General features: G+C 41.4%; 1 protein-coding gene across 1 annotated transcript; it reads right to left on the reverse strand.

Annotated features, from left to right (window-relative positions):
- Nucleotides 1–2,776: 2,776 nt before the first annotated feature.
- tnfrsf9a (tumor necrosis factor receptor superfamily, member 9a) lies at nucleotides 2,777–20,928 on the reverse strand (the record flags this gene model as incomplete). The annotated part of the gene is made up of 4 exons (XM_084333598.1): nucleotides 2,777–2,985; nucleotides 5,810–5,882; nucleotides 10,388–10,500; nucleotides 20,787–20,928. The coding sequence occupies 4 exons, from the start codon at nucleotides 20,926–20,928 to the stop codon at nucleotides 2,777–2,779; spliced, it is 537 nt and encodes a 178-aa protein (XP_084189724.1).
- Between the last annotated feature and the right edge of the window lie 1,320 nt (nucleotides 20,929–22,248).

A 22,248-nucleotide genomic window follows, 5' to 3' on the forward strand; every position in this document is an offset into this window, starting at 1 on the left:
TCAAATAAATGCAAACGCCTGCCAGTCCTTGCAGCACTGCTCTTTAGAGCCAGTAGTATCAAACCAACGTGAAACCTTTGATTGTCCAACAAGAAATAAGTCCCATGATGCAGATCCACATCCAAGAAAGAAAAGAGAACCAAAGTAATCCAATAGGGAAAAATACTGAACTATTCCTGGCTTGTTTGTCTGAGGCCTCAGCTAAACCTCCTTCCTACTGAAACCATAGCCGATTCGGTCCTTGCTCCACGATGGTGGAACGAACTTCCCACCACAGTTAGGACAGCCGAAACCCGACCAATCTTTCACCGTCGACTAAAAACACACTTCTTCAATCAATATCTGACATCTGTCTTTGACTATCATGCGCTCTTCCTACTATACTAATATGTCTCTACTACTATGCACTCAACACTGCAGCACCCAAGTTTCAACACTGTTTGATGAACATTGTTACTCAGCTGTAAGAGTCGTACTCTTCCTGCTGACTTGTCGTACATAACTTGTAAGTCGCTTTGGATAAAAGCGTGCAGCTAAATGACAAAATGTAAATGTAAAGGTCAAGTGACCCGTATATCCTGACATTGACCATCATAATGAATATCATAAAACTCATTGAGCCCACACTTCAGTTATCAACACATTTCATATTGTTTTCTTACATTGAACACCAGTGACAAAAGGACGACACGTGCATTCGTTAACCCTTTCACTACCACACTACCAAAGGGTTAACCCTTCCACTGTGACAATACAGAAGGTTAACTTATACCACCACCTTAAAGCGGACAAAAGGCACTAGAGAACACTTAAATTCACACCCTTTAATTAATGAAGCAAACTATAATAATTTATAATAATAATAATAATAATAATATAATAATAATAATAATAATAATAATAATAATAATAATAATAATAATAATAATAATAATAATAATAATAATAATAATAATAATAATACACTGTGTTTGTATAGCACCTTTCATACAAGAATTGCAGCTCAAAGTGCTTCACAGCAGTACAAAAAGACAGGCATAAAATGAGCACAACATTGGCAGATCAAGAGCAATGCATAAAGTGCAGACATAAAGCATAAAATAGATAGCAGTAAAATAGACAAAGTCAAGGTAAGACATAGAACATTAAATCACATCGTTTTTCATATTAGGATCTAAGATCTAGCGTTAACTCGCCAAACGTTGAGCGCCAGGACCCCCGAAGAGTATAGTCGGGTTTTCATCGTTGTTTCTTTTATTCGATATTTCCATTCATAAAGACATGCCGGCAGCCTGTGTTATCACTGGGGATGGGTCTGAGATCTCAAAAGTCCAATACCGCCGCCTAACACCTTGCGGCCGCTATTGCACTCCATTTGAAACGATGTGGCTTGGTGTCTGTCATTTGGAAATGACACCAGACCACCCTGAAACTACACTCATATTCACGACGGTATAAAACGGAAATGTATGGATGGAAAAATGATCTGTTTATTGCATCTTGACCAGAAGAAACTCAATGACAATCGACTATATTATTAGATCCATAGCTATAATATATAATATAGCTTTAGGCCTGCAAACACAGCCACGTATCCCCATGTTAAAAGGCACTGGCCTTTCAACAGTAACAGTAAACAGCGCCATCTATGCGCTGAAAGTGTTAATATGCGTCTTTGTTTACGGTTTGATTATCACTGATACAAAGTAAAATAGTGCAGTGCAATAAAATAGTTAGTCAAATAGAATAAAATAATGCAATAGTGCATTGTAATAAAATAGTTATCATCGTATTTTTTCGGGAGGCCGGTAAGGAGTGCATTACAGTAGTCGAGTCGGCTTGAGGCATGGATCTGGTTTTCAGCGTCCTTTTGATTTATAAATGGCCGTACTTTATCTATGTTTCTAAGGTGGAAGAATTATGTTTTTGTCAACTTGTTGATTGTGATTTAAAGCTTAGGTCTGAGTCTACCATAACACCAAGACTTAACTCACTTAAATACAGTTAGCAGCTGGATAGCCTGGATAGGCTTCTGCTAAATCTGGTGCAAACATATTTTCATGTAACAATGATTAATTTTCCAAAAAAAAAAAAAAAAAAAATATATATATATATATATACTTTAATTTTAATTTAAATTTTTTTAAATAGATTCGGGGCTTTTCAGAAAACATTCGGGGCTTGAGCCCAAGTAGCCACCCCCTAGCCCCGCCCCTGGCTGAGACCCAAAGTTCAATGCTGCTCGTCCAACCTGAATCACATGTGCAGTAGAGATCTCCATATAAATGACATCCAGCAGTGGCAGAGATTTAAGAGATTTAAAATTAAATCATTCTTTTATTTTTTTATCTACTTTCTTCTCCTCCTTTTTCTGTGATTTTTCTACCCATCCCAATTTACCTCTCGTGCCAATTCTCCCTCCCCTGTCCTGGTTGTTGCTCGCATATGCCCCCAACTGGCCGGTTGTAGGGAGGATAGAAGCCTTGCATCACATGTCCCCTCCGATACATGTGGAGGCAAAATTAAATACTTTTTTTTTGCTATTCCAAAAGTGGACGTTTCTGTAGAATGACTATTAGACAAAGAAATAGAGAGGTATAAAAAGAACAGATTGAGTCTAGTACACTGTGTCCGTGGTGGCACAGTGGATCCGGACACAACAGCAAACCGTGGAATCATCCGTCAACTCAACCCACCGCCATATACTCCCTAACAAAGTCTTAAGAGAGTCTTAGGAATCTTTATCTCATCTCAACACAGTTCATCTTCCATCGCTTCACACAAGGAGTTGATCTTTGGAGTCAGAGGAGCTGCTTCCCTGCTCCTGCTGGGCCTCGTGGTAGATGGACTCCACGGCTATCAGGGTCCTCGGGTCATCTGAGGGAGACGAGAGATAGAGGTCGGAGGCAATGGGATCAGTCCTGGGATCATCTGAGGGAGACGAGAGATAGAGGTTGGAGGCAATGGGATCAGTCCTCGGATCATCTGAGGGAGACGAGAGATAGAGGTTGGAGGCAATGGGAGGATCAAACACAATGAAGGTGTTTTACTTCCATATTATATTAGATCAGGGGTTCTCAAACTTTTTTTATACCACAACCCCATTTTATTTAGGATTTTTTTTTGGGGGGACCCCACACTTAATGTATCGCGTAATTTCAACGTGGAATTAAGGAATATCTAAATAAAAGCACACGTTGTTGAACTTGATCATGCATATTTATTAGAAAATGTTACATTTATAAAACGAGGCATATTTAGCCAAAATATGTTGCCAGAACATAATTAATTTTCTTACATTTCTTTTGTATCTATAGCCAATGCGCTGTCACCTACCCACGACCCCACTTTGGGTTGCGACCCGTAGTTTGAGAACCGCTGTATTAGATCATGTTAAAATCTTTCTTCAGGTTGGAGCGGTATTACATGTTTGTACTGTATGGTATGTTTGAGGGGACCCTACGTAATTACCTGTAGGGGTGCTAATTATCTGTGACCTTTTGGGAGCCGGTTTAGCCTTCTTTCCTTTCCAGAGGATTTTGACGGTTATGACAACTACGATGGCGCTAATGATTATCAAAACCATGCCGGTGGCGGCCACACATAAGACAATCACCCACTGCCCTGCATCATGTGAGAAAGGGGAGAGGAAGGTATGCAGTACAACTTTGAATAAAGGTTCAAACATAACAAACACAGCTAAAACTAAAACAATACATCACATGTCTTACTGATGTGGAACGATTGGAACAGAGTATTCATGGAGGCAGACCACAGAGTCTTTGATGAACCCTTTCACTACCACACTACCAAAGGGTTAACCCTTTCACTGCGACAATACTACAGAAGGTTAACCCTTTCACTGCCACACGACAAAGGGTTAACCCTTTCACAACCACACTACAGAAGGTTAACCCTTTCACTACCATACTACAGACGGTTAACCACACCTTCTGCAGTGTGGTAGTGAAAGGGTTAACCTTCTGTAGTTTGGTTGTGAAAGGGTTAAGGACAGAGTTTACTGACGGACATCTTGCAACACATAGAAACAGAGACACCTAGATTACAGCAATGGAGTCTAGATTCCTCTAGCATGGTGAGCTAACAGTGTATCATATCATTATACATGAGAGTAGATCAAAATGTAGCATTGACGTACATGGTGCGAGTCATAGGTACAAAGAGATATGGTGAATGACGTACAGGATATGAGTCACAGTAAAGATATGAGGTACAGAGATATGGGTAATATAAAAACGAGGTGTATAGATGTGATTGAGCGAAGGCTGTGTGTGTGTGTGTGTGTGTGTGTGTGTGTGTGTGTGTGTGTGTGTGTGTGTGTGTGTGTGTGTGTGTGTGTGTGTGTGTGTGTGTGTGTGTGTGTGTGTGTGTGTGTGTGTGTGTGTGTGTGTGTGTGTGTGTGTGTGTGTGTGTGTGTGTGTGTGTGTGTGTGTGTGTGCGTGCGTGCATGCGTGTGTGTGTGTGATAGAGAGAGAAGTGAGTTGGTAAATGTCCCTGTCTCTTACCATCAGTAGGCGTATTGTCTGTACTAGACATGGCTTCCGCAATGGCGGCTGGTTTGTTGCACTTGATGTCACTAACTGCGTCCCCCTTAGTCACAATTGTTTCATCTGGATTGGGACATCTTAGAAATAGAGGAAATAACTTCAGGATTAGTTGATCAAGTAAATGGTAATGCGTGTGATTGTTCGGGGGGGCCGACCAGAATCCTTTAAGAGGAATACTAACCAATTTATGAAGTCATACCTATATGTTATCCCCATGGCGTACAATCAAGATTTGTGAACATGAGTGTCGTATTCGATTTAAAGAGAATAATCTTCAGGACGAGGAGATTGCATTAAGAGGTTTATTCAAAGGTAAGCATGAGTGTAACTCCATCCACAGCTGGCAGCCAATTGACTGTCAGGACCCCTTGTGCAGGTATACATAATAGGAAGGTGCGCCTGGCGCGCCTGTCGTAAAATGATATATTCAAAGCATAAATATTACAATGAGCAATTTGAGCATCTCTCTCCGAAAGCCATGAAACCAGAGCGCCACGCCTCTAAACCTGTCATGTCCTCAGGTGAAGATGAAGTCTGGAGCTGCTCCATAGTGAATGAGATACAGATACTTTACTTTACTAACTCACTGCCACTTTACTGCCATTATTTTATTTTACTGCCATTATTTATATTTACTATGTAGGCCTACCACTAGAAGATTTGCACTAAGTTCTCTTTTACCTCCATATTTATTTCACTCATTCATTTTTACTTTTAATAAAGGGACATTTTTTCAGATAAAACTCATTTGGATGTAATAGCTGAAACTACATTTCTACGAGTCCACAAAGTTGGCCGCTAACATGGACCAACTCCAAGAACTGTTGCTTGATAACATCACAAAGTCAAGTCGCGATGCTCTGATTTCCAGCTTAGGGGGGCAGTCGTTTTACAGTATGTGGTAATAAACAGTTTAGTTCCTTTAGACTTGTATTTTGTATGCTTGTATACATGTTTGTCGTCTTGAGTTGTCTGTCTGAGACCAAGGACCACAATGTAAACAAGTCCTCAGACTTTATTGTGTTTTTATCCTTGATTATTGTTGTTTGTCTGAGATGCATATATTTTTTGTATCATGTACTCTACAATTACAAAAACATCAAATAAATAAATAAATCAATTATAGATATTGACTATCCAAGATCATTGGAATAACAACACAATGTATATTCTGTTTTAGGGTGGATTTCATCTTTCAAATGTGGATGGAGATGCTAATAACAGAGCAGGGCGAGCCTCACCTGGTGGCCCAGGGTCTACAGGGCTGGTGGACCTGGTCACTGAAGGTCCCTTCAGGACACCTTCTGCAAGAACCTGTAGAAACAGTGACACAGATCACACTTTACAGCTCAATGTATCCTCACATGTCCTAATGTACAGCACAGTCAACCAGGATATGATTGGAGTTTTCTGACACACATAGGGTGACCAGATGCAAAAAGTCCAAAAGTGGGACAACAGTAAGATTTTGGTGGGACAAAGTGGGACAACAGTAAGATTTTGGTGGGACAAAGTGGGACAAAGTGGGACAGATAGATAATGTAAATTTTTTTATTAGAATAACTGAGTCTGGCAAAATGACAGGAGCTAGTTTCATACCACAGTCGGCTGACCTGTATGAATGGGAGTGTTGTACTGTGTGATAGACACTTGTTATCTCAGCTGCAGTGACCTTGTCCGTCTGGCTATCATTGTTTGGTTTAAAAAGAAACGTATCCATAGATCTGGATGTTTCTTTTTGGTGAACCACTTTCAAGTGAGACTCACGTCCACTGTGGCGCTTCAAGTCGTATTCTCCTCCATGCGCAATTGAAAACGAACTATGACACAAAACACAGAAAGCCTGCTACGGATTGCCTGCCATCTGCCTCACCCAGTCATGTGTCGTTTGCCAGTCTTGGTTGTAACTGCAGGTCCGTTTCTTTTTACTGCTTTCCATCTTGAACTAGTTCGCTTGTAATGTTGTTGTGTTTTTTTTGACCAATCAGATTTGCGATATGAGGTAGCGTCACAAGTTCAACTCTCACGAGCAGAGCAGTGCGCTAAATTACTATAACCAATCAGATCTGCGATATGAGGTAGCGTCACGACTCAGTCACGTCACAAGCAGGCAAGCAGCGCGCTAAAGTACTATAACCAATCAGAGCAATGTGTGTGGACAAGAGGCGGGTTGCTACGTTTACTGTCTGTAGGGAGGGGCTTTTAGACGCATGTTTTTTTTTGGCTTCGAAAAGAGGGACATCCTCTCAATATGAGGGACGCGGGACATTTGGTCAAATGGTGGGACAGTACAACCAAAAGGGGGACACCTGGTCACCCTAGACACACATATATTTGCTGGTTTAACCCTTTCACTACCACACTACAGAAGGTTAACCTTTCACTATCACACTACAGACGGTTAACTGTCTGTAGTGTGGTAGTGAAAGGGTTAACCTTCTGTAGTGTGGTAGTGAAAGGGTTAACCCCTTTGTAGTGTGGTAGTGAAAGGGTTAACCTTCTGTAGTGTGGTAGTGAAAGGTTAACCGTCTGTAGTGTGGTAGTGAAAGGGTTAACCTCAGAAAGCACGGCATTCCTTTTCACTGCTACGCTGATGACAGCCAGATCTATATGCCACTAAAAAAGTCTGGCTCCTTTTCCATAGAGCCGCTGACCAAATGTCTCGATGACATTAAATCCTGGATGGCATTGAATTCTTTTTATTTATTTTTTTTATCCACTTTTTCTCCCATTTTCTATATTTTCTCCCATCCCAATTTCGTACCATCCAATTCAACCCTCCCCTGTTTCTTGCCTCCCACAAGCCGGCTGCAATGTGGACTAAGTCATACATAGCACAAGTCCCCTCCGGTACTTGAGGTAACAGCAGTCGCATCTTTTCACCTGCGCAGCTCGATCTCTCAGTGGCGAGGAGTAACGCGTGGGAGGCTCACGCTGCCCCCGACACTTCCTGATTCTACTGCGCAGGCGCACCAACCGACCTGTAGGAGTCGCTCTCCACAACGCCCGATCCCCACCCATCAGTTTCCCACCCCCTAATACGGCCAATGTGTATTAGTATGAACGACCAGCTAAACTGAAAGCAATGTGGAGAGCTGGGCTCGAACAGGCGAGCCCAGCGTCTCTGCATTCGTGGCGAGCGCCTTGCCCACTACGCCACGTAGCCGCCCTGAATTTTTTTTAATTTTAATGACAAAAAGACAGAGGTCATGGTTTTTGGTGGCCCCTCTGTGACCTCACTGCTAGACCTGGGTTCGCTGGCACAACATGTCAAACCAATAGTAAAGAACTTAGATGTAAAAATCGACCCAGACCTTAAATTTGACAGCCAGATCAAGGCCGTGGTCAAATCGAGTTTTTTCCAGTTGAGGCAGCTGGCCAAAATTAAGCCCATCCTACAGGCGCAGCATTTTGAAGCAGTAATCCATGCATTTGTGACTACTAGGCTGGATTACTGCAATGCACTTTATATAGGGGTGAGTGGATCCTCAGTGGCTCGCCTTCAGGTGGTGCAGAACGCCACTGCACGTCTTTTAACTGGCACTCGTAAATATGACCACATCTCACCGATTTTATCCTCACTCCACTGGCTCCCCGTGCACTTTAGGATTCATTTTAAAATTCTTTTATTTGCTTTTAAAGCTCTTCATGACCTTGCCCCACCCTACCTCTCTGAGCTGTTGCAGGTCTATACACCTTCTCGCTCTCTCAGGTCAGCTGACCAGCTGCTCCTAGTAGTGCCTACAACTAGGCGTAAGCTCAGGGGGGACCGTGCTTTCTCCGTTGTCGCCCCCAAAATGTGGAATGAGCTGCCACTGCAGATTAGGCAGGCCCCATCACTGCCCCGTTTCAAAGGCCTCCTTAAGACCCACCTTTTCTCTCTGGTTGTGGTTGTGAAAGGGTTAACTCTTTGTCATGTGGCAGTGAAAGGGTAAACCTTCTGGTTGTAAAAGGGTTAACCCGTTGTCGTGTGGCAGTGAAAGGGTTAACCATTTGGTAGTGTGGTAGTGAAATGGTTAACCTTGTGGTTGTGAAAGGGTTAACCCTTTGTCATGTGGCAGTGAAAGGGTTAACCTTCTGTATTGTCGCAGTGAAAGGGTTAACCCTTTGGTAGTGTGGTAGTGAAAGGGTTATTGGAGGTACAGTACATACTGTACTATAAATGCTATAGGGTTTTTTCATGCTGACTTTTAGGCTATAATATATCTTATGGTAAACAAGCCAAGGGTACTGCCTGGGTCATCACGACTTATGCCATAGCGCCTCAGGACTTGTGCAATGATTATGTGGAATGATCTGTTATCTGGCAAATAATCTTTGGACTCTTTGTCGACATAAGTCGAGGACACCAAATAGAGAGAAATGTTTGCATCCTATTAACAGATAGAAATTAATTTGGCATTTCAGGCTGACTAAGAAAAGTTCATAAAACATTTACTTGCACATAGCATTAATGTAGCGTGTGAATTGGTGTGTAAGGACCATATACACACGGGGGCCATGAGGAATCCCAACCTGAGCATGACATACTGTAAGAGCAGACTGGCCGCCGTGTGAATATGGTCCATACCACAGTCTATATATGTTCAACTTATATTTATACAATGTATACCAACCTACTGCTTTCACTGTCTACAACTGCCCTACACTGTAATCATAGTAATAATAATAATCTTAACTACCTACCTCATACTATAGTCTACCCATATACTCTGTATGATAGCTTGTACATAATGCTGTATATACATTTATATATTTATATTTACTGCATATATATATATACACATCTGAATATACCTGCATATAATCCTTCTATATACCTACTTATACACCTGCATATAACCCATATGTATATAATTGTATGATAGCACATGTACAATAATGCTGTATATACAGTGTGTATATATATATTTATTCTTACCGTATATATATATCTAGCCTTACGCCTTATCTAGGACGGCTGCCTCTGACGCGCGTTGGTGGGGGCCCTTAGACTGTTTCATTACCAAATTCCTGTCCCCCAGTCTCCCCCATCCCTCCCCTCCCTTCATCCCTCCCTCCCTCCCGCCACCTGGCGCGACGATGTCTTGTTTACTACTCGGTGTTGATGCTGCCGACTATCGCGCATACGGCGTCTCAGGCCTCCTGTAGATGACATGTGTCAACAAATGTACATGTCTGTTGAATTTATGCTGTGCCATTGTTACTGTAAAAATGTAATGATTGTGATGTGTTGTTATTATTAATGAGATGTTGAGCTTTATGTGTGTGTCATGAATTTCCCCAAGGGGATTAATAAAGGAATATCTTATCTTATCTTATCTTATCTTATCTTAGCCACATCCGTCTGTACATACTTGCACATAATCCTTTTGCATATCTGTAGATACTATATCTATATCTGTACATATCCCTTACCTACTCTTACTAGTTACGCGGCTGGCCAGTATGACTTACTATACCATAGTGTCTTTATACCTGTATCACTGTACATATTAATATGACAACTCTGTACATACATCTGATTAGCGCTACACCCAGTAGTACACATTTATATACTTTATACCCAGTTTAATCACCTGTACATTGTATATTACTATTGCACTTTACTGTTACATTTGCACTGTGGTTGGATGCCAAACTTCTTTTTGTTGCACTTGTGCTGTATGATGACAATACATTTTAATTGAATCTAATCTAATCTAATCTAATCTAATCTAATCTAATCTAATCTAATCTAATCTAATCTAATCTAATCTTAGTTTGTAGTTTCTACTTCATCAGCCGTCCTTACGGTTCTCTGCAGGTTCCTCGCCAACAGAACACTCCTCCACGCAGAAGGAACAGGGGAAGTTTCCACATCTCCATCCTGGTTTACAGCCACAGACCGTGTCTTTGCTGGGCCTACATGCTTCCACGAGGACCAGAGCCCCTTCACGGACACACAGACAAAACACAAAGTTCAAGTTCAAGTTCCTTTTATTGCCACACGGCCAGGCCGGTGGAATTCAAGACAGCGGTTGACATTAAAGGAACAGGCCAACTTTTTGGGAAATTAGCTAGTAGGTGTGCCAGTGTAGCCTAGTTCCCAACAGTCACGAAATACACTCCAAATACAACTCCAAAACGTTCCTGTAAACATGTTGTGGCCTGTGTATTTCCCACATGGAGAAAAACAAATTGACATTTTCATTTTCTAAGCAGATATATACTCCAAACCACTGCTGTAAAAAATAAATGTCCACGTGGTAAATACACAGGTCACAACATGTCATCACGTACCCACATACGCACCCACACACTGACTACAAACAACATGTCACCCACACACTGACTACAAACAACATGTCACCCACACACTGGACTACAAATAACATGTCACCCACACACTGGACTACAAATAACATGTCACCACACTGGACTACAAATAACATGTCACCCACACACTGACTACAAACAACATGTCACCCACACACTGGACTACAAATAACATGTCACCACACTGGACTACAAACAACATGTCACCCACACACTGACTACAAACAACATGTCACCCACACACTGGACTACAAATAACATGTCACCCACACACTGGACTACAAATAACATGTCACCACACTGGACTACAAATAACATGTCACCCACACACTGGACTACAAATAACATGTCACCCACACACTGGACTACAAATAACATGTCACCACACAGTACCCACACACTGGACTACAAATAACATGTCACCACACAGTACCCACACACTGGACTACAAATAACATGTCACCACACAGTACCCACACACTGGACTACAAATAACATGTCACCACAGTACTGTCGGGGATTCAGACCGTGCTCAGATCCTCTTTGAAAGAGGGGGATCTGTTGTGACAAATAATTTTGTTCTATTCAGATGTGGATTTCTTTTATAGTTTAATTAGGCAAAAGTATTAATAATAAACAGAGCAGTTGATGCAGAATATATTCTCGAGCCAGTGAGTCCCTAAGACGAAATGCCACACAGACTGGTGGGTCCAGTTAGCTATCCAGCAGTTCGCCTCAAAAAGCTCCCGTCTGTCTAGTGAGTCTGTCATATATAACTAAACTTAGGAGTTCCTGGCCCTCCCTCGACAGAGAGAGAGATAACTCTCAAGGTCGGCCTACAAATGGAATGCCGGTTACCATGGAATCTCAAGAGTAGATATGGCATATTGTAGACACTGTTTCATAGTCCTTTTACAATAGATATAATTATAGATAGATAGATAGATAGATAGATAGATAGATAGATAGATAGATAGATAGATAGATAGATAGATAGATAGATAGATAGATAGATAGATAGATAGATAGATAGATAGATAGATAGATAGATAGATAGATAGATAGACAGACGGACGGACGGACGGACGGACGGACGGACGGACGGACGGACGGACGGACGGACGGACGGACGGACGGACGGACGGACGGACGGACGGACGGACGGACGGACGGACGGACGGACGGACGGACGGACGGACGGACGGACGGACGGACGGACGGACGGACGGACAGACAGACAGACAGACAGACAGACAGACAGACAGACAGACAGACAGACAGACAGACAGACAGACAGACAGACAGACAGACAGACAGACAGACAGACAGACAGACAGACAGACAGACAGACAGACAGACAGACAGACAGACAGACAGACAGACAGACAGACAGACAGACAGACAGACAGACAGACAGACAGACAGACAGACAGACAGACAGACAGACAGACAGACAGACAGACAGACAGACAGACAGACAGACAGACAGACAGACAGACAGACAGACAGACAGACAGACAGACAGACAGACAGACAGACAGACAGACAGACAGACAGACAGACAGACAGACAGACAGACAGACAGACAGACAGACAGACAGACAGACAGACAGACAGACAGACAGACAGACAGACAGACAGACAGACAGACAGACAGACAGACAGACAGACAGACAGACAGACAGACAGACAGACAGACAGACAGACAGACAGACAGACAGACAGACAGACAGACAGACAGACAGACAGACAGACAGACAGACAGACAGACAGACAGACAGACAGACAGACAGACAGACAGACAGACAGACAGACAGACAGACAGACAGACAGACAGACAGACAGACAGACAGACAGACAGACAGACAGACAGACAGACAGACAGACAGACAGACAGACAGACAGACAGACAGACAGACAGACAGACAGACAGACAGACAGACAGACAGACAGACAGACAGACAGACAGACAGACAGACAGACAGACAGACAGACAGACAGACAGACAGACAGACAGACAGACAGACAGACAGACAGACAGACAGACAGACAGACAGACAGACAGACAGACAGACAGACAGACAGACAGACAGACAGACAGACAGACAGACAGACAGACAGACAGACAGACAGACAGACAGACAGACAGACAGACAGACAGACAGACAGACAGACAGACAGACAGACAGACAGACAGACAGACAGACAGACAGACAGACAGACAGACAGACAGACAGACAGACAGACAGACAGACAGACAGACAGACAGACAGACAGACAGACAGACAGACAGACAGACAGACAGACAGACAGACAGACAGACAGACAGACAGACAGACAGACAGACAGACAGACAGACAGACAGACAGACAGACAGACAGACAGACAGACAGACAGACAGACAGACAGACAGACAGACAGACAGACAGACAGACAGACAGACAGACAGACAGACAGACAGACAGACAGACAGACAGACAGACAGACAGACAGACAGACAGACAGACAGACAGACAGACAGACAGACAGACAGACAGACAGACAGACAGACAGACAGACAGACAGACAGACAGACAGATAGATAGATAGATAGATAGATAGATAGATAGATAGATAGATAGATAGATAGATAGATAGATAGATAGATAGATAGATAGATACAACACGTCACCACGTACCCACACACTGACTGCACCTTCTGCAGGGCTTTGTAGCGTCAACTGTGTAGGTCTCCTCCTCACAGGGAGTACAGAGCTTTTCAGGATCTGGACCACAGGGCTTAAGCATACGATTCCCTATACAGCGAGAGAGAGAGAGAGAGAGAGAGAGAGAGAGAGAGAGAGAGAGAGAGAGAGAGAGAGAGAGAGAGAGAGAGAGAGAGAGAGAGAGAGGGGGGGGGTATATGTATGATAGCATGTACAATAATGCTGTATATACCGTATATATATATATATATATATATATATATATATATATATATATATATATATATATATATATATATATATATATATATATAGTATATTTATTCTTAACGTATACATATTGAAGTAACATTTATATTCATATGGCCAATAGATTTGATACTATAGTGTATCTCTTATTGATTATTAATGGTTATTCAACATTATTATAGCATTATTCAGAATGGCTAGTTAAGAACCGACCGCAGTTTGGCTGACCTTTGTTACCAACTGAAGTGATCGCAACACACTCACACACACACACACACACCCTCTGTCTCACATGACCCCCCGCCAGGAACCAGTTTAGGTGTAAACCTGATTACAGTTTTTCTCAATTGCTTTGGTGCATTTCTCTGATCAGAATTAAAGTTCTCATAACTGTTAGTTCAACCTCCACAACATTTGGTCATTTGTGCACATCATAGTAGCAGTTTCTCATTTCTCCGAACAAATTGCAAATGCTTTTGGACATGCATCAATTGCTTTCATACAATTCTCTGCTGTTTTATAACATTATCATTTGCTTATGTCATGTCAGTCAAAATTAACTATACTTATGACTGCTGAATAGTTCAGCACTAAACAATCTGCACTGCACTACTGCCATTGTGTCATACATGAAGCTTGCAGTGGGACAAGAACTTGTCACTTTTTACATTTTACATTTAGACAGCTTTACTGCAGCATAGATTTACTGTATTGTAGTGTACAGTAGTGTTACAGTACATATTTGCCATATTTACAGTATGGTACTGTACTGCATTATTTTACAAGTGGGAAGCACTGTTATTGTACACTACAGTAATATGGGTTACTGTAAAGCAGTATATCTCATGTTTGCTGTACATTACTGTAATTTTACTCTGCACCACATAGGATTGCAAGACAACCTCGCAGAGGTGGAAGAGGGCCCCTTTTTACTCCGCAACAAGAGGAAGCCATTTGTGCAATGGTGATTGCAAACAATGCCATAAGGTTGACAGAGATACAAAGCGCTGTTATAGAGGATGACAATATCTTTGGGAATATTAAATCCGTTTCAATCGCTACAATTGACAGAGTGCTCAGTGGAAATTAAATGTGCATGAAACAATTGTAGTACAATTGACAAATGAGTAGCCATTTGACTGGAACAGAGTGAAGGAGATCCGCCATCAGTATGCAAAACATAAAAGTAAAACATTTATGTGTTCTATGCATACTCTAATGTTCAGTGCTGTAAACTGGTTACTTTGTGTAGTGCCATGCAGTACACTTACATGACAGTTCATACTGTACAATATGTTGTCCAAAATGCATTATGTTACACAGGAAAAGTTAATAGTTTTTCTCTCTCTCTCTTCTGGGATAAAGCGTGTACCAGGGAACCACTGCACACATTATACGTTGATGAGGCGGGTTTCAATCTGGCAAAAGGTAGACCGTGTGGAAGAAATCCCATTGGACAGAGAGCAACCATTGATGTCCCAGACCAACAAGGAGGGAATATTACAATGTGTACAGTGTATACAATAATGTGTAACTGTAGATTTCAAATGGCTGTGCAAATAGTGTATAGTGCTGTCTTGAGCATTTTCAGGTAGTGTCACCAATATCTGACTTTTTTGCATTGGAAAACACTTACAGAGTGATCTGTCATAATGAAAACATGACAAAGCCATTTGACTATCTTGTTCATAAACAATGGTGTCAGGACTTTTCATTTTGATGAGTGACACTTTCATTGACATGGATACTTGCTTTTGAGGAATGAACTATCCATTTTGAGCAAGTGACACGCTTCTGCAGGTTATCAACTAGGTTTTGCAGTTTGTACTAATTGTTTTGAGAAATGCACTAACAGTTATGAGAACTTTAATTCTGATCAGAGAAATGCACCAAAGCAATTGAGAAAAACTAACGACACACACACACACATTCATTACCTCATCAACAGGGAGAGACGTGGGACAGAGGTGAAGAGTCTACTTTAATATTTTAATTGTATTTCTTTCCTATTACATTATTTCCCATACGTTTCAGAACCAAATGTGACCATGACACCATGAAATACATAATTTTAAGTAGGTTAAAATAAAATAAAAGGTGGAGGAATCCCCTTGTTTGTCCTAACAATAGGGAGGTGTAGTGGTTACGTCATTGCTGTTTCCCGCGCGGTCCACCCTCCTTGAAATTGCCATGTATTTCCAATGGACCCATTTCTAAATCGTCTAATTTAAATAAATCATGAACATTGGCACGGTGTATGTATGTGTGTGTGTGATCAAATTTGTGTGATAAAATTTGTGTGATAAAATTCTAAAGAAAAAGACTATAACAACAAGTTAGTTGGTCTTTCTGACTATATGTATTAAACTGGTTCAGAACATATATCAAAGGGAGAAAATATTACGTCAGGCTTGGAGATCATTCTTCTGAGAAACATGACGCCTTCGGAGTTCCACAGGGGAGCTGCCTTGGTCCATTATTATTCTCACTATACATGCTGCCACTCGGAGACATCATTAGAAAACACAATGTATGTTTCCATATTACGCAGATAACACACAATTGTACATCTCCGCTGAACCAAATTATCACACAGCTATTAACTCCATTTCCGCCTGTCTCTTAGCAATAAACAAATGGATGACAAACAACTTCCTAAAATTAAATGAGAACAAAACTGAAATCCTACTAGTCGGTCGTATAACAAAAAGATAAATGTTACAGAGCAATATGGGGCAACTTACTCCTTGGATCAAACCTATAGTGCACTATTGCACTATTTTACTCTGTCTATTTTATTTTACTCTATTTATTATTGTCTATTTAAAACTGAATCAAACCATAAACAAGGTGGCCTGTTGGGATGTTAGATCCTAATGTGAAAAACTGTGATTTTATGTCTGCACTTTATTTGCTAATTTTATGCCTGTCTTTTTTCTGTTGTGAAGCACTTTGAGCTGCAGTTTCTGTATGAAAGGTGCTATACAAATACAGTTTATTATTATTATTATTATTATTATTATTATTATTATTATTATTATTATTATTATTATTATTATTATTATTATTATTATTATTATTATTATTATTATTATTATTATTATTATTAACAACAGTGGAATGAACAGTTCCTAAAATCTTTTTTCCCCTTTTATCTCCACTTCCACGTCACATGGTCGTGGTCTCTCTTTGCCGTGGTATTAGCAGAAACCACAGATACTTAAGTTGCTAACAACCGCCAAAGAGGAACTGTTAAATGTGTAAGCCGGGATACATAATGTAATAAGGCAGGACTTTGGAGAAGTCTTTATTTGGCATGCAGTGACACACATGCGATGGGCGGCACACACACAGGAACACACACACATGCAATTGTTGGGTCGCCAATGCGATTGAGTCATTATTAGCTATACAACCACAAAGAAAAAATGTAAAGACACTGCTATTGCAGATAAAATGAAGTATCCATTCATGAAAAGTAACAAAGTTCCCATTAAAATACAGTATCCATCCATGAAATGTTCCCCTTAAAATACAGTGTCCCTCCATGAAATGTTCCCCTTAAATACAGTATCCATCCATCCATGAAATGTTCCCCTTAAAATACTGTACCATCCATGAAAAGTAACAAAGTTCCCATTAAAATACAGTGTCCCTCCATGAAATGTTCCCCTTAAAATACAGTGTCCCTCCATGAAATCTTCCCCTTAAAATACAGTATGCGTCCATGAAAAGTTCCCATTAAAATACAGTATCCGTCAATTAAATGTTCCCGTTAAAATACAGTGTCCATCCATGGGGTGAAATTAGTGAGGATGACACCACCTCTGTATATAGTATATAGATTTTAGGAGGAAAGTGAGTGAAGACAACATTTTACCTCGCCGTATTTTCTTGTTTTTCTTCTTTTCTTGTTTTTAAATCTGACCCCACCCCCTTCTCATGTGGGGTACCACAGGGATCGGTGCTAGGACCACTCCTTTTTGCCATTTATATGCTTCCTCTAGGCCTCCTCATCAATAAATTCACCGGCATTAAATACCACTGCTACACAGACGACATACAGCTACTTTGCTCTTTTAAACCAGATAAATTGGAGAAACTCAGCCTTCTCCAGGAGTGCCTGCTCAGCATTGAGAGTTGGATGGGGAGTAACTTCCTCCAGTTAAATGCTGCAAAAACGGAGGTGCTGATCGTAGCAGCTGAAAAGACTGCAGCTAGAGTGGCCACTCACTTGGGGTCCTTAAAGACAACATACGCCCCCATCTGAGAAACCTGGGTGTTGTCTTCGACCAGGCCATGAACCTAGACAAACATGTCAAAACACTCACACGCACCTGCTTTTTTCACCTCAGAAATATTGCAAAACTATGCACCATCATATCTCACTCTGAATTAGAACTGTCCGTGCATGCTTTTATTTCCTCTAGGCTTGACTACTGTAACTCACTTTTCACCTGTCTCACCAAATCATCCACAGACAAACTACAAATGGTCCAAAATGCTGCAGCCAGGCTACTCACAAGGTCAAAGAAATCATGTCACATCACTCCCATTCTGGCTTCCCTGCACTGGCTCCCGGTACACTATAGAATTCACTTCAAAGTTCTCACTTTTACTTTCAGAGCACTCCACGGTCAGGCCCCTATCTACATCACTGAACTCATCCACACCAACACCGCTCACTCAGATCTGCAGATCAGCACCTCCTGGTGGTCCCCAGGTCCATAAACAAGGGGTGATCGAACCTTCGAGGTGACGGCACCAAGGCTCTGGAACGCTCTCCCCCTGGACCTGCGAACTGCCCCCTCTGAAAACTCTTAAAAAAAAACAAAAAAAACACATTTAGACAGGCCTTTGGTCATACATATAGGCACTCTTTCTTGTCCTCACTGTTCCTATAGTTTTGTTTTTTTGAATTAGTGACTGATGATTTGATCTAAATTCTTTTATTCTACTATTTTATCTGGTGTCACTGTTTTTAACTGCTGTCTGTTGTTGTTGTTGTCATTTATTTCAGATTTTTGTTTTTGTTTGTATATACTAAGGTGTAAAGCACCCTGTGCATTCGTGCTGTGAAGGGTGCTATATAAATAAAAGTCATTCATTCATTCATTCATTCATTGTTTAATTGCTCAATGAATGTATGGCTAGACAAGATTCCTTTACATAATTATTTAGTTCCTTTTCCGAGTTGGTACTTCTGGATCCCAAACATGGAAGTCAGCTCAAGATTCTAGTATTTTTTGGTCCAACAACTAAACAGCACATTTACAATGAACTGTACACCCCAGCCACCCCAACAACTGTTTCAACTGCTGCCTTCCGGGAGGCGTTACCGCAGCCTCAGAGCCAGGTCCAGCAGCCTCAGAGCCAGGTCCAGCAGCCTCAGAGCCAGGTCCAGGTCCAGCAGCCTCAGAGCCAGGTCCAGCAGCCTCAGAGCCAGGTCCAGCCGCCTCAGAGCCAGGTCCAGCAGCCTCAGAGCCAGGTCCAGCAGCCTCAGAGCCAGGTCCAGCAGGCTCAGAGCCAGGTCCAGCCGCCTCAGAGCCAGGTCCAGCAGGCTCAGAGCCAGGTCCAGGAGCCTCAGAGCCAGGTCCAGCAGCCTCAGAGCCAGGTCCAGCAGCCTCAGAGCCAGGTCCAGCAGCCTCAGAGCCAGGTCCTGCAGCCTCAGAGCCAGGTCCAGCCGCCTCAGAGCCAGGTCCAGCAGCCTCAGAGCCAGGTCCAGCAGCCTCAGAGCCAGGTCTAGCAGGCTCAGAGCCAGGTCTAGCAGGCTCAGAGCCAGGTCCAGCAGGCTCAGAGCCAGGTCCAGCAGGCTCAGAGCCAGGTCCAGCAGCCTCAGAGCCAGGTCCAGCAGCCTCAGAGCCAGGTCCAGCAGCCTCAGAGCCAGGTCCAGCAGGCTCAGAGCCAGGTCCAGCAGCCTCAAGGACTCATACTACCACCAAGCCATCAGACTCATGAACACTATCTAACAATTATGATTTTACCCTGTGTTTTTATGTATTTAGTATTTTCAGTACTGTATGTACATTTTATTCTACTGTTGCACTTTTATATCACCACTGTCACTTTTTCTTAAATCACTATTATGCTGGTTTTTATTGTGTTTCTTTCGTATGTATTCTATTGTGTATTTTATTGACTGCTGTAGGTCGAGGGGGCGAGACCCAAGAATTTAGCTCTTTTTGTCTGTGAATGTGACGAGATGCAACAATAAAACTGAATCTGAATCTGAAAAAAATAAATAAAATGAATCTGAATCTGTACTATATAGCCAAGTCAAGTTGGTGCTCTGTTGAACTAAGATGCCTCTCTCACATTTCCATTCACACTCTCCACTCATTCACTCCTTTCGATCTTCGGTCTCATTCCAGCCGATATAGACTTAGGGGAAATTGTGTATTCAATATCGCAAAGGCAAGGACAAATATAAAAAGTCGATGTTGAAGGGGCAAAATTATGGAATAGCTTTGACAAAGAAGTAAACATATTTTTTTGTATGTGTAGTTCGCTACATACTTTTAAGAAATTATTCAAATATAAGGTGATACATAAATATAAAACCTCATTATTATCCTAGTTATATTTCATCTATAACATAGCTGTGTTCAAATAGTGACAAAGGGAAAAAGATAAAAGAAAAACATAAACAAATTAAAAGTATTTAAAAAAATAAATAAAACATAAATAAATGTGTATACGTTTTGTACATAAAACTATGAAACGTTTGTAACCTTTGCTAAATGATATACTGAATTATGTTTATTTTTTGTATTTTATTGTTTTGTGTAAATAGTGTAATGTAATGTAAATAGTGTAATGTAATGTAAAAGGCAATTATAAGCCTCGGCTTCAGCCTATACACCTTTTCGGTCATTTAATTTTTTTGGAAGTTTGTAAAAATAAAAGACCGAAATAAAATCAATCATTCACTCATCTTCTGACATACCTGGTTGACAGACTTTACAGCAGACATCAGATGTCCCAGGGACGGTGTCCCACGTCATGCAGCCTCTCGCGGTATCCCCGACGCTGCCCAGGCAACCGAGCAGCAGCAGAGACAGGCCTGCTGTCCAGAGGACCAGAAGCATTCTGTTGTCTTGTTTTTAAAACCCTGTGGTGTATGGACCACAAAGACAGCCCCGGGACACAGCAAAATGTCCCAGAAAAAAACAATTTATAATAATAATCTCGCTACCTATGGCCTCTGCAAACTGTGCTAAGTAACACCACACACCACAAAGGATGTATCATGTTGTACTATTATAGATGTTCTTTCTGAAAGGGGGCGGGGCATATTACATCATCATGCCTTGATGAGTCATTTTATTTCAAACATTTATTTTTAACTCGAAACGCAACTGATTAATTTACAGTCACGTCGAGTGTACACACGGAAATAAGATAACAAGTTGAGGGTAGACAAAAGCAAGACACTATACAACTTAATTGACTTAATCAGGAAAGCCTTTATTAATTGCTATTCTGTAATCATTGAATATGAAGTAAAAGCCAAATAATAAGTGTCTTAACCTCTTTATCTTCATTTGTTTTCATGAATGTATAATAAAAACAACAATAATAATAATAATAATAATTTTTTTTAACCTTTATTTAACCAGGAAGTCCCATTGAGATACAAGATCTCTTTTGCAAGGGAGACCTGGCCAAGATGACAGAAATAACATTTGCAATATATCAGACAGCAATAAAATGTGCGGTACATCACACAAGAACATAATAAAAGTGCATGTATACAACAATATACAATACATCACATGTAAACACAAAAACACAAAACAGAATAGTCTACATAATAGTAAAAGTGTAACACAGATTCAAGATTCAATATTTTTTTATTTGTCATGCAGTTAAAACAGACTAATGAACGCTAAGCGCGGATGGGACCTGAGTGGGATAGTGTGATCCTTCCACACGCTACGCCCTCTCGGAGAATATCCGCGCTGCCAGGTGAAAAGAAGCGGTTGATTGGCTGGACGACGTGTGTCGGAGGAAGCACGTGATAGCCTCCACTCTCCCAGACAGACTGTGGGGGGTAAGTGCGCAGCGACCAGGAAGGGGATTGGGAATTGGCATAACGACTAACATTGGGATGGGAGAAAATCGGAGGAAAAATGGAGGGAAAAAAAAATAAATAAAAAAAACAGACTAATGAACTTACTAAATTACTTACTAAATATACACTTAAACTATAGAATAAAAAAAAAATATTCAAGATTAAAGCACCTTAAAAAATATCAATAAAGTAGAAAAACAAGGCACGAGTGACATGGTAACAGTAGTACACATTGGGTTCACAGTGTAGTGGTACAGATGCAGCACTGAACAATGGAACCTCTTCTGCTGCTGGCCTGCTGCTCCTCTGCCACTATAGAACTAGCACTCAGGTG

The sequence above is a fragment of the Notolepis coatsorum genome (genome assembly GCF_963971535.1).
Source record: "Notolepis coatsorum genome assembly, chromosome: 17".
NCBI classification, from domain to species: domain Eukaryota; kingdom Metazoa; phylum Chordata; class Actinopteri; order Aulopiformes; family Paralepididae; genus Notolepis; species Notolepis coatsorum.